The sequence below is a fragment of the Rhinatrema bivittatum genome, chromosome 8 (assembly GCF_901001135.1).
Source record: "Rhinatrema bivittatum chromosome 8, aRhiBiv1.1, whole genome shotgun sequence".
Classification (NCBI taxonomy): Eukaryota; Metazoa; Chordata; class Amphibia; order Gymnophiona; family Rhinatrematidae; genus Rhinatrema; species Rhinatrema bivittatum.
In genome coordinates, this window is record NC_042622.1 from 27,179,183 (window position 1) to 27,193,561 (window position 14,379).

The 14,379-nt window shown below is 42.4% G+C and overlaps 1 protein-coding gene across 1 annotated transcript in view; it reads left to right on the forward strand.

The window, feature by feature from the left end:
- Window positions 1–10,489, forward strand: part of SALL4 (spalt like transcription factor 4) — a 42,259-nt gene extending 31,770 nt beyond the window's left edge. Inside the window, exons 2-4 of the mRNA XM_029614059.1 lie at window positions 1,204–3,708; window positions 4,969–5,267; window positions 8,364–10,489. Coding sequence (XP_029469919.1) covers window positions 1,204–3,708; window positions 4,969–5,267; window positions 8,364–8,786 — 3,227 coding nt within the window. The 3' untranslated portion in view covers window positions 8,787–10,489. The remainder of the gene's footprint in view (window positions 1–1,203; window positions 3,709–4,968; window positions 5,268–8,363) is intronic.
- Window positions 10,490–14,379: the final 3,890 nt, after the last annotated feature.

The following is a 14,379-nucleotide window of genomic DNA, read 5'->3' on the forward strand; positions in this document are numbered from 1 at the left end:
AGGGCTTTTTAAAGTTTGGGCTAACTTTTTTTTTTTTGTTTGTTTTAAGGTGTTTAGAAATAGTGCATAGTAAAAATGAGAGAAGGAAATACACAAAATTTTGAGGTCTCTCTTTCCCGCTATTGTTTCATTTTGGTAATGATATGAGATGATATAGCGAATGTTGTCTGTCTGAAACACATGCACCTCTCTAGTTGGAACCAGTCTCTCCTTGGGCTATGTTGCTATGAGTCTTCATTTACAAATACCCAGATTTTATTTTTCTGCCCTCCTTTTTTTTTTTTTTTTTTAATCCCCCCCCCCCCCCCCCTCAGCTCAGTCCAGTTATTGCAACAGTGGTTGTCTGACAGTGTGCCACAGTCCCCCGAGCTCAGTTAACGTGGAACCTAAGTCTCGTGTCTAGTCGTTATTATTGAACACTGGTTAAGAGTGAGCTCTTAGGCTAGCCCCTGCTTAATATCTGTTTAGATATGACATTACATGATGGACGAGACCCTTGGGGGTCATTGCCCATCTAGGATAAAATAACCTTAACATGAAGGCTCTGAACAGCAGAATTATTGGCTTGGGGGGGGGGGGGGGGGGGGAAGGGAGTCATTGTGTTGACTCAGACTAGCTGAATGTTCTGTCTGTATTGGAACTGACCGGGAATTAGCTATGCAAGTCATATTCGATGATCCTAGCTAAAGGTGCTTATTTATAGCACTCAAACCATTTTGGTCCAGTCCAAACCAAAAATAACACTAAACAAAACCACTGCACAACCTCTTTTTCTGTTAAGCGTACAATGATCTGGTTGAAAAAATATGTATTGGGTTAACAAAGGAGATCATGCAACACTAATCTAGGTCACAGACCTGTGGTTAGCTTTCAGTGTAAAAAGAATTCCCACAACTTCCTTTACATGAATACTGAAAATTCAGTGTTAGATGTGTAATGCAGACAGCATATTACTAATACTTTACTTATTGGTATAATGACGTAGGTGATGGCAGAGACCAATTAACCCATACATCTTGCTCAGTGGGCTTCCTCTCTGGTTCTCTATTATGCATATATGAACAGATGAATTCTTATGGCAGGACTATAATTTTGTTTTACTCATTGTGACTTAAAGGTTTTGGTTTTGTTTTGGTTTGTGTTTTGCAAGTCAAAATTCTCTCTGCTTTTGTATTAGATTCTTTTTTTTTTTTTATGTTTTAGGTGGCCCTCCAGATTGCCCTGGTAATAGACACTGCGGTATGAGTTCAAAGAGATGCCGGACAGAAGACACCAATGTCTGTGAAAAATGCTGTGCGGAGTTTTTTGATCCCTCTGAACTTCTTGCACATAAGAAGAATTGCACTAAAGTTCCACCTGTCCTAATCATGAACGACTGTGAAGCAGGCATGCCCCCTGATGGCTACTCGCACATTTCTCCTGAAAGTCTTCCAAACAACCAAATAGATGGGCAGAGTGGCAAAAACGTTCAGTCCAAGAGTTGCACCAATTCGGAAGAGAAAATGGAAGAGACAAAAGCGCGGGCAAACTCTGAGGCAATGTGCCAGAAAACAGCCACCCCACCAACTCCTGCAGCCCCTGGTGTAAGCTATGCACCAAAACCTAAAGTGCCAGACACTAACGTGACTTTACAGACTATACAAAGCACAAAAGTGGCTGTGAACCAACATCTCGCGGACGGTATTGCAACATCTGCAACTGGTCTTAATACCATTCCCATGATCCTCGAACAGCTGGTCTGCTTGCAGCAGCAGCAACTTCAGCAAATTCAGCTCACAGAGCAAATTCGAATCCAGATTGCCATGATGGCACCTCACATCTTGCACCCGACCATCGCAGCTGCTGCTGATCCATTAAAAGCTTTGGGTACTCACTTATCTCAGCAGCTCTCTGCGGCTGTTGCTTTAATTGGACAGAAAGCTGGAAGCCAAAGTCTATCACGGGAGGCCTTAAAACAAGGAAAGCTACCTCATCCTACCATTGGTATCCCAACTGTTGGCGCAGTGCCTGTTGGACTCTCTTCCTCTTTGTTAAAGCCCGAAGTAACCAGAGGTCTCCCAACCCCTGTCTCCAGATTTCCAAACCCCCTGCTACCTCAATCACCAGGCTCTGTCATCTTCCAAAACCCAGTCTCCGCAATTTCCCTGTCGCCGGCAATGGACCCCTCTAAGAAAGGGAAAGGAAAACCTCCCAACATTAGTATACCTGACAGCAAACCTAATGCAGAGGAACCATTTTTCAAACATAAATGCAAATTTTGTGGTAAAGTATTTGGCAACGATAGTGCTCTACAAATACATCTCCGTTCCCATACTGGTGAGAGGCCGTACAAGTGTAACATTTGTGGTAACCGGTTTACAACCAAGGGAAACCTCAAGGTGCATTTTCAGCGTCATAAAGACAAGTATCCTCACATTAGAATGAATCCTTATCCCGTTCCAGAGCATCTAGACAATATTCCCACTACCAGTGGTATCCCCTATGGCATGTCTGTACCATTAGATGAGTCAAATGTAATTGTGGACACCAAACCTGTTGTGACACCACTGCCTACTTCAGTGGGTTCGCATTTGTCTACCATAGCAAGCTTCAAGGATTCCCTCTGTGGCACAGCGTCAAATAATGGTCCGTCAAGACCACATCCAGGAGGTGAAGGTGCTTCACGGAGTATGGTCAGTTATGAATCTGCAACCAAGCAAATCTCCTCCAATTTGCCACATGCTAGTGGTGGTGTTGGTATAAGTGGAACAAGTGGGCAGGGATCAGAGACTTCTAAGCTCCAGCAACTTGTGGAAAATATTGACAAGTCTGCTGCAGATCCCAATGAATGTGTGGTCTGTCACAGGGTGCTCAGCTGCCAGAGTTCACTAAAAATGCATTACCGTACTCATACGGGAGAAAGGCCCTTCAAGTGTAAAATCTGTGGCCGTGCATTCTCGACGAAAGGTAACCTTAAAACTCACTATGGTGTTCACCAGGCAAATACCCCATTAAAAATGCAGCATTCCTGCCCCATTTGCCAGAAGAAGTTCACCAATGCAGTAGTATTGCAGCAGCATATTCGTATGCACATGGGTGGACAGATCCCCAACACACCTCTACCAGAGAGTACTTGTGATAAGGCTGATGCTGATCCTTCAGTGGTTGATGAGAGGAAAGGTTTGAACAATAGCTTTGCAGATGAGAACACGGAGGATATGGAAGTGGATTCGGAATCTCCGGAAGCTCCAAGTGGCTCCTCCAAGCCGCCTACCCCTCACAGTGAGGTTCAGGCAGAATCTCCAGCCGTGCTTCTTCCCAGCATTGCGACACTAGAAAATCAAATGAAATTGCCAGATTCTTTGAGCTTGCAAAGACAGAGCAGTGTGAAGTCCAGTGAGACCGCATCTACGGAGAGTGATGGCATGACCAACGATTCCTCTTCCGTGGCGGGAGATCAAGAATATCAAAATGGCAGGAGTCCAGCAGCCTCGGAGTCTACCTCTTTTCAGGCATTATCTCCAACTAATAGTCAAGATGAAAGTGTTCAGTCCAAGTCCCCAGGGTTCAGTGGTCAAGATGACGTTGGCTTGTCAATCAAAACTGAGGGTTCTGAAAACAACTCCCTAGATCCCGATAGTGATGGAGCTCTGGATCTAACTTCAGGAAATTTTGGTAGAAAGGTCATCAAAGAAGAACCTGGCTTGTATTTCACAAATGGAGATTATGGTAAGCCTCAAAAGAACGCATGTAGATTACCCAAAGATGGGTCTTAACTCTTCTTCTGATCCCCCTTCCTTCCCCCACCACCATAATATACACACATTCCCCCTTTGAACTATAAAAAAAAATAATTGGATCCTTGTGGACTAGATGGACTAGGATTTGAAAGTGTAACAACAGATATTAGTTTCTTAATATTTTAACACTTTAAGAAGCACTAAACAGCATAGACCTGCTAACCTAGTACATGATGGCAGAAAGACTAAATGATCCAGCCAGACTACCCAGGATTCTGTCCACACTACCAAGGATAAATCCTAGATGCCACCCATAGTGTGATCATTTCTCATCCAAGACAGCTTATGTCCCTTTTTTTTTTTTTTTTTTCCTTCCACACCTCACCCAATTTCAATATGTTATGTATCAATGACTGTTCCCATGCAGAAATTGAACTCCAGTTCAGATGCACTTTCTTCCTGGAACACAGACATTAACCCTTTTTTTTTATTTATCGAGTTCATTCCAAAGCAGTGCAGAAGGCCTTGCTTATCCGCCTAAGTTTGCATAGTACTGGGGAGTGAAACCTTTATAGTGCACTACCGCCTAATGCAGGGATTCCCAAACTCTGTCCTTAAAGGCTCCAACCCAGTTAAATTTTGGGAGTTTCCACAATGAATATGCATGACATCTACTTGCATAGAATGGGAGCAGTGCATGTAGATATCTCATACATGTTCATTGTGAAAATCCTGAAACCCTCGGTGGATTGCGGCTCTCCAAAGACAAGAGTTTGGGGATCCATGCCCTAAAGTACAGAGGTGCTTTCCTTAATCTTGTGTCCCCTAAGGGTGCACTGAACAGTGCTTCTTGGCCACCTGTTTGAGTTGACTCATGTGCGCCTTCACTGTAGGATAAGAGTCTATGGCGGAAGGCTGCAATCTTTGTAAGACATCTCTAGATCCTTTAGAAAGGAAAAACTCCTTTAAATTAGACGGCTTTCATACAGATTTAATATTAGTACACAAAAAGATTGAACTGAAAAAATATTAGTACTCAAATAATTTGTGGAATCTTGCTTGTAAGCTTTACTAATCAAGGAAATGTCCTCCAAAGGACTCGTGTGATAGGGAGACCCACGTAAAAACTCAGACTTGTGAAATCTTTTATATAGACAGCGGATTAATATGGAGTACTCTGGCCACTAGATACCAAAGTCTAAGATCATTAGACACGTACAGCGCCTTGTGTTTATCTGCTTCTTTTCAGGTAGGAGTAGCATTCCAGCCTCCTTTGTCAGAGCTCCGCCAACACTCATAAAAGTGGAAGTGTCTGCAGAGCGTCCCATGGGCTCGGCACAGTTCATTGGCCCGTCTGCTGCATCACCTGGGATGACATCCCTGTTGGTGCCTCCCCGGCGCACTGCCAAGCAGCACATCTGCCCCACATGTGGGAAGAATTTTTCCTCTGCAAGTGCCCTTCAGATCCATGAAAGAACACATACTGGTGAAAAGCCATTTGCTTGCACAATATGTGGGAGAGCATTTACAACTAAAGGAAACCTCAAGGTAATGTTATTCCTAAATAGTAAACGTAACCCAGCAATGAAATGAGAATGTTCTGTGCACTAGGAGGATGTGCAGCACTGTTTTTTTTTTTTTTTATTTTTGTTTCCTTTTAATTAGTGTGCACGAAAAATTTTAAAATAACATCATAATGTAATGAGAATTGAGCTGCACTGCCATGCAAAATGTCCCTGGGTTTGGTCTTCTGCACCCCAGGTTGGCTGGAGATGCTGGGGAGGGGGCTGGAAGGAGATTTGGTCATTGCCAAAGGGATGACACCTAGTGCAGAGGTGGGCAACTGTGGTCCTTGAGGTCCACAAACGGATCCGGTTTTCAGGATAACTCTAATGGAACATGCATGTGAGAGATTTGCATGCACACTGCCTCCGTTGTATGCAGATCTATTTTGTGCACATTCATTAGGGTTACCCTAAAATAAACTGGTTTGTGGCCCTTGAGGACTCTGCACCTGTGACCCAGCAAGCTGAATTCCCGGTGTATGACTGCAGGATTCCGGAAGGTGCCCTGGGGCATGGCCTTTGGCCTAGAACAGTCATTGCAATGGCCAAATGTGAGCTGAGGGGACGTAAAAGGAGGGGAAAAAATCCACAGTAGTAAGAGATTCCAGTCCCGGTTCCATGCATATTTTTGAGGCATTTCTCTTAAGATATTACCAATCTGTGGACTCGCCTCAACAGATGTAGAATAACTTCGGGTTGAAACAGGACATGAAGGGCAGTAAAAGGCTTGAGTAGAATGAATGAATGTAGACCTATTCAGAAATCTCTCAACCTGCAGGCAGAAGGGGAAATCCTGGAAGAGTGACTGTGTGTAAGACGAAGCGACCCACTGTTGCTCTATTTTGGAAAGGACTCTGCAAATGTCTACGTGCAGAAAGCTCTGTGTTGAAAGGATGGGGTTTGAGAGTCTCAAGTGAAATATCTTTTGAGGGCTGTGTGCCTGACCAAGATTTGGCTGCTTATGCTCATGTTTGTGTGGCTAGAATTTAAAAAAGTATGAAAAGAAAGTGATCAGATAAAAAAAAAAAAAGTCACAAAGGGAAGATACAAAAGAATAGTCATTGCTTTTAAATGGAAATACATTATTGCACTAAGTGGTGCTATTTGTTTATAACTGGAAGTAGTTTTGCATTTTTGTAAAGCTTTAAGCAGCATTTTTTTTATTTTACCTAAATATTCACTGAAAATTTGTTATAAAACCCTAAAAGGTGAATTTTAAGACCTGCGCGCACAAGCACATGTGCGCGTTTCCCGGCTCGCGCACAATGGATGCGGTGACTTTACAATGTGTGCCTGTCAGGAAAGCAGCTAAATGCATGTGCGCACGACTCTGACTAGTGCATGCGCGTGCAAATTCCTCCTTGATTGTGTAAGTGGGTTGGGGGGGATTTTAGTAGACGCGGGCCGATGCAATTGTCCGTTTGCCCTAGTAAAGGAGAGGATTTCATAAACCCCCTAGTTAACTTGCCTCCTTTTTACCCCCCGACTCTTAAACTCTAGGCTACTCAGCGGGGTTTCTGTTTTATTGCTTGCATGCCGTCCATAGCAGAAGTAGAATTATGTGGTAGGGGATCCCTGCGCGCGCTTGTGTGCCTAAATACTTAGGGCCAGATTTTCAAAGGGTTACGCGAGTCGCCAGGCCTATTTTGCATAGGCCTGGCGACTCGCGCAAGCCCTGGGAAGCGCGTATGTCCTGGGGCTTTGTGAAAGGGGCGGGACTGAGGCCTCCGGCACAGCGGCCACGCCGGGGGATCGCACGCCAGCACTCGGCGCGCGCAACCTACGTCTGCCCAGAGGCAGGCGCAACTTATTAAACAAATGTGAGGGGGGGTGGGGTTTAGGTAGGGCTGGGGGACAGGGAAGGAAGGGAACAGGGAAAGCCATCGGGGCTCCCCTAAGGCTTGGAACGCGCAAGGTGCACAAGTGTGCACCCCCTTGCACGCGCCGACCCCGGATTTTATAACATTGCGCACGCAGGTTATAAAATCGCCCCCTCGTAGGTCTCAAAATCCGGCCCTATATGCGCGGACTTCACGTTACAGACTTGGCTCGCCCATGCTCCTCCCGCTTTTTGAACGTTTTGATTTGGGTGAGAACCAGGAGACGTGCGCGTTCTCACCCGGTTTTTATAAACTGTGCCGCGCGCACCGGGCCAAATCACGAGCAGTGGGACCCTATCGAGTCCCAGGGCTGTGGCATGACCATCTGCTTAAAGTGAAAGCTAGTCAGCATCGAGGAATTCAGCCACAGGCATGTGACGATCATGGGGGATGTACAGTTGTCTGAAAGATCCTAAAACTTTAGGGCTAGATTTTAAAAACCTGCGTGCAACCTGTCGCGCACAAATCTATGCCTGGTTTTTATAACATGCGTGCGCATGTTATAAAATCCAGGGTCGGCGCACGCAAGGAGCCCCGATGGCTTTCCCCGTTCCACCCCCACCCCCCCCCTTATCTTTTTAATTTTTAAGTTGCATAGGTTGCGCACGCCGGCAACAGCCGGCCCGCGATCCTGGGCACAGCGGCAAATGGCCGCCGTGCCTGGAGGCTCCGGCCCTGTGACATATGCGTGTCCCGGGGCTTGCTCACGTCGCCGAGCCTATGCAAAATAGTCTCGGCGCGCGCAGGAGGCTTTTAAAAGGGTTATTACGCGCGTAACCCTCTTAAAATCCGCCTCTAATTTTCTTATGCTTGTGCAGTGCCTTTTTTTTTTTTTTTTTAAGCACATTCTCTACAGGTAGTTTTCAAAAGATTTTTATATAAATGAACTCTTGAATATTACTACAATGCATGCTACTCTTACGAGGGTAATTCTCTTGAAAATTCACTCATTTGTAAATGTCATGAACTAAATTGACACGTGTTGTTTCAAAAAAACAGAAAATAAAATAAAATTGAAAAGAGCATGTATCCCCCCCCCCAAACTGTCATGTAATTTCTGGTTTACAAAAATGCTAAAGTGATTTAAGTTATGGCTTCTTGCATGTCGTCCTGCTTACTAAAATCCCGATAAAGAGAAGTGTGTTAACTGTAAATAGAGATTTTGTTTTTTTTCTGAGCTTTTTATCTCTTCTTAAAAGGTGCACGTTGGAACCCATATGTGGAATAATTCTGCCAGACGTGGAAGGAGACTGTCAATTGATAATCCCATAGCACTTTTGGGAAACGATTCTAAGAAAGCATCGGAGATGTTTCCAAAGGATATGGTGCCTCCCCCTGTGACCATGGACCCCACGGTATGGAATCAGTACGCGACTGTGCTTAGCAACGGATTGGCCATGAAGACAAACGAAATCTCTGTGATCCAGAGTGGCGGCCTTCCGCCATTGCTGACTGGCAAAGGAGGTGGCTCCATCGTGAGTACAGGTGCAGTCGCCAAGATCGATGGCTCCCAGTCTGGAATAAGTCAAGCAATAGCCAAAATGGAAAACCCGGGTACAGAAAATGCACCGAAGCACCAGTTTCCTCATTTTATGGAAGAAAAAAACATTGCTGTCAATTAAGAATACACTGTTCTTGTGAAGGAGAAATGGCAGACAGAGCAATTGTGTACATAGATGACTTTTTTTTTTTTTTTCCCTGTCTCTCTGCCACATTTTCCCTATTGGATGTGCAAATTTTATGGGTGTTTGTTGGTTTGTTTTTTGTTTTTTTTGTTTTGTTTTTTGTTAGATTGCCCAGAGTACAATCATGATCTTGTTTTGCAAAATGAAATGGATTTGTTTCTATTTAGAAAGATGCGGGTCTTTGCAAAGCAATTTTGACTTGAAATGTGGCGCCTTCTAGAATTTTTGTTTTTCAAGTATAAGTTTCCAAAGGTTAACATGTTTACCTCTTGCATTAAGTTCTTGTGGATTTAGTGTCCCTCTTCTTCTTTTTTTTTTTTTTGTTTGAACTGAGTGGGAAAACTCTGATTATGCGGGTAAATGTTCTCATGTCTGCCATCCATTTAGCATTAGATCCTGTTTGTTTTTTCCATGAATGTATTTTGCAATTTTTTTTATCTTTGTATTTGCAAAATTAACTTTTTTTTTTTTTTTTTTTTGAATGACCTGTCTTCACAACAACTCATGGAAGCGATCAACTGCTGTTTACATATTTTAATAGTATCTCTTTGACATTCCTTGAAAATGGTGCCAAAAGCTCTGCTCCATGAGTAATGCTCTCTAGAGATGTGAGTCTCCAGAGCCTTTTTTCCATCTCTGCATTTAAGTATTAAGCTTCAGAATGGGTGATCTGCACATCCATTTTTTTTTTTTCCTGAGACACTGAAGAAGCTACTTTTTTTTTTTTTTTTTTCTTTTGGGATGTCATTTTAATGGGCATTGCATTGAACTGAACTGGGCTGCCTCCAAGTCTTGGGAAACTGCTTCTCTGTAGTTGAGGGAAGTTGCTAGAGATTAATATTTAAGTATTCATACTTGCAATGATATCATTTCCATGTTATACACATCGTTCCAATGTTTCTGGGTGGGTTTTTATGTGCCTGCTTTCTGCCACAAAACTGTGACATTCCCTTGTCTTCTTGCATGAAAATCATGGAGGGGGAACGGAGGAAGTGTTGGATTCTGCTCTATTTAAAGCTATCTACCTCATTGTTTAATTGTAGATGTAGTGTCTATATTTTTTATAAAAATATGACCAGTGTCTATGATTTGATTCAGGTTAAGAGACCACGCACTGATACAAAGATGCCACACTGGTGGGCTCACCAGATGTTTCTAAGGACTGCTGATTTGCTGTTCTGCCTCTTAGATTTGTTGGTTCTGTATGATGAATTGAAAGCTAGACTGAAAACGATAAGGACTCATGTTGCAAGGACGGAATGTTGAGAAGTCTACTGGGACGGGTTTTTTATTTTATTTTTTTTTTAGACTTTATTCTTGAATCCAGAAATCAATTTTGTTTTCTTTTTGGAAGGCCAAAAACAAAAAAGCAAATTACCAAAAAAATTGTAAAAAAATGTGCTTGCACCTCATTCCTCCTTCTGGTCTCCTCTTGCCAAGTTGTGCCTTTCCTCCTGGATTTGCCACTGTACCTGTTTACATCCTAAAATGGATATTGTTACAGAAAATATGCCAAAGGCATTATTAGTGTCAGCTTCTCAGCATTGTGAATGTATGTCTCTCTAGGAATGGTTTTCAACATGTATTGAATGTATTACTGATGTTCTAGAAAATAAATCTTTGGGATGGCTTTTTTTATATTGGTTTAGATTTTTTTTTCTGATTTTTGCAGTTGATTGAAGGAAAGTATCTTGCACCCTAGAGCATGTCAAAATAATGCAGTTAGGATGAAAATGGCAAAGGTACAGTCTTTCATCTCATGAATTTGTCATCCAAAAATGAGAACAGGTTTCTGTATTTTATGTAAACTAGTGACACAGTACTGGGTTTTTTTTTTTGTAAATGCTTTGTTCTGAAAATCTGAAGTTAAGGGTAGACTAATATCCCTTACAACTATTGTATTCTGACTCATGCTGGATAGCTCAGGAGGAGAAAGGAAGATGTTAAGTCACTTGTAGTCGTAACAGTTGAGCTGTTGCAATTAATACTTTTTTTTTTTCCCTCAAGTGTGGTGGTGGTTGCCTGGTAGCTCTTCCTTTCTCACTTCAGGTCAGTCAGAGCAGGTGTTGGGAGCCTGTTGTCATGAACCACCATTTCTAGCCTGGTCATTGCAGCAACTGGCCTGAGACTGGGAGTCGTGCACCAGATCTTCATCCAGAACCCTGTATCGTGGGTTCTCGAGCAAGGTGCCACCCTTCTCCAGCTGAGCCCAGATGAAGAAGACTCAGTCTGGGAACTGAATAGAGGACCTTCCACATTGAGCCACTAACAGCTTAATTTCCTCTTGTGAATTAATGAGTTTGGAGGAGACACCAGACTTGTCCCAGCAATCCAAAAAAAATAAGCAGGGCATGGCTGCAACAAATCACTAAGACCATGCTATCATAATCAGCCACCTTTATTGTTAGATCTGAATCGTAACCTTAAGAGGTGAATCTTAAGACCTGCGTGCGGGCAAATGTGCGCCCATTTTGCTGGCGCGTGCACATGAATGTGGCTATTTCACAAGGTGCACGTTATAAAAATCTCTGTTATACGTGCATACATGTGCGCATATTTTTATATTGACGCGCACAAATGCCGACTCGAGCATGTAAGTGGGGGGAATTTTAGTAACTACGCGTGCCAATGCAATAGCCCTTTTTCCCAGTTCGCCCCAGTAAAGGGGAGGACTTGCTAATCCCGGCGCACGCTCGTGCATGTAAATAGTTACATGCTAACATTTTAGACTCTGCCTGCCCAGACCCCGTCCCTCCCCTTTTAATATTTTTATGGTGTGTGTGTGTGTACCTGCGCGGGTTTTTAAACTTGCTTTGGCACATGTAGGGGTTTGAAAATCTACAAGTTAGGGTCTGATTTTTCATCTTTGCACATCTGCCAACTGCCACAAAATATCTTGAAACATTTAGCAAGTGGGCACTATGTTTGAATATTAAAAAGTGGCTTGTGGTCAGGATTTGGTGAGAAATATAGAGTTTTAAGTGGCTTTTATGTAAAACCCTAAAGCACACATCCAGCTGAATTGCTACCTAGGAGATGAGGTTCTCCTTGAAAGGGGCATGCGATGGGGTTGTCCAGCGTCCTCCTCTGTTTCAGCTAGCAGTGGAACAGTTGGAATTGACTGCAAAAGTATCAGCTGATTTGAGGAATTCACCCTAAACTGCCCAAACATTTTTTTTTTTTAATGCAGATGACTTAGATCATTAACCGTTTAGACAAATCCATGCCAAAGTAACTGGCGATTATATATTCCTTCTCTTCTGTATTGGGATACAAGAACCAAACCTTTATGGTTCTGCCTCTGAATTGATAGTGTACAAAGGACACGTGGAAATATGTTCATTACAGTGGAATATAAAAAAAATTAAATATCTGAAGTTTTATACGACTCTGATCTTGAGCAGACATTTTGAAAAAGTTGCAGGAAGTAACATCTACATGGTCCCCTCTTCCTGTGGTGAGCTCTGCACACAAGTCTGTTACTTATTTCCTTTCCTGTCTCATTGTACAAGGGACTGCACTTTATCAAGCTTTCTCTGCTTGAATAAAATGCTTTGCAGAGCCCTGAAGACTTTTAAAGTTACTAAAAAAAAAAAGGTGGGGTGAACTCTCAAATTTTCTCCTCTTGCCATGATGCAGGCTAAGGGGTGGGTACAATCTATAAAGCTACATTTTATGCGCTGTGTTGGTTAAACATTGACCCAAGTCTGTTTAGCTCTGTTGGTGTAACTCCTCCTCAAAGTGAATATGAAGGCTTAACCTCTCTTGAATTGAGGCAAGTTAATGTAGGGGAAAAAAAACTGGATTTAACTTGGTCATTGCATTAAATTGCAGAAATTAAAATTGGAAGGAGATTGTATCAAACTGCTGTCCTCACCCAAAACAAATTCCAAAGTTGATGAGATTTAAGTAATAGGCCTTCAATTTTTCCCAAGGGGTACTGACATTTTAAGAAAAATTCAATAAAAGCATCTCTGTCTGCTTCATTCAGCCAATTGCTGTATCTTGTAGCTCACTGCCAAATGCTCTGGTCATGAAAGGTGAATTTTAAAAGCCCTACATGTGGCAAATCCAGGTGATATGCATGGATTTTAAGAGGCCCGCAGCCGCTCGTGTATCTTGCCATGGGCACATTGGAATGGCGCTTGCAAAAAGGGGCAGCTGCCCGCACATGGCTCTTAAAATCTGCCTTTATGTGTGTTAACAAAAGGGCTGCAATAAATGTTGGTTTAGTGACACGGAAGTGGGAACACTTTTACACGTGCTGTTTTACTATCAACTGTTACAGCTTTTGGAAATCTAGATCAATGTAAAAAGTATATTGCATGTGAGTGGTGATGAACTGAATGGCAATGGACTTCCTTAATCTATCAAAACCCAAAGGAAAAAATTATTGGACAGCCTATCCTTAGGGAGGGAAGAGAATTCCTAGTGACTGGAAACAAGTTGCTCTTAATTAGACATTTTATATACCATCATTCCAAATGCAGGTCACAACAGTTTACAAAAGTGACATTCACACGATACATAAGCATACAAGGGGTTGGGACAGCAAGCTAATAGTCTAGGATTGAATAAACCTGGAGCCATTGATTATGTGTAATCAGTGAAGACTGAGATTTGTATCAATGCATGCAGCTCAGTCAATGAGTTCAAGGGTCATAGTTTGAAATCTAGGGGTGTGTGTATATGTATAGGTTCAAAATTTAACTTTTGTTCATCTTAATGCTGTGACAATCATTTGTGTACACTTTTTTTAAAGTAAAGTTTGCAATAAACAGATTTGGTTTGTTTGACATGAACCAAACCACAGATATGGACGTTTCCCTTTGGATTCCTTCCTTGGTTCACAAATGCACATCTCTAGTACAAGTGAGCAGTGTTTGTTTGTTTCATACCTCATCCCAATTTTTATTTTTTGAAACATAGGCAACCTTTTCTGGCAGAGAAAGAGACCCCACCATATTTCTAGAAGCGATGAAATGGTGTTGATCCAACTACAAAAAGGATGACCTGTTCCCAGTGGTGCTTGTATATAAGCTTTGTGTAGTATCATCCCCAGGCCAGGCTGTGTTGGGCTTGGCTAGAGTGGTGCTTTCAACGTAAAGCAGAAGAAAGGAGTGGACAGTATCCACTGCTCTGTGTAATTCAATTGTATTTATTTCAGGTTTACTTTGTGTAATACATATGAAAGTTGAGATTCTATGCATAAATATTTATGCTAAATCTGGTCCTATGGAGTCTGGGTTCAGAAGCCCACCCTTGCCCATTTCTCTAAGGGCTAGAAAAGGATGTGGCAGACCTCAAAAGTGGCCTTCTGCCACCATACTGGACAGATGATACTCCTGGGGCAATTCTGTACACAAAGCCTTAATTCTGCATACTTTATATTGGTCAAAATAACACAGTATACATGAGTCTTTAAATTAACTTTTTTTTTCTGTATTACACTTATTACTTAAAGATGCAAACTTTTAATTATTTTGAACAGAATTTCCCTAGAAGTTCATTGTAAGAGGCTCTCTTCCAC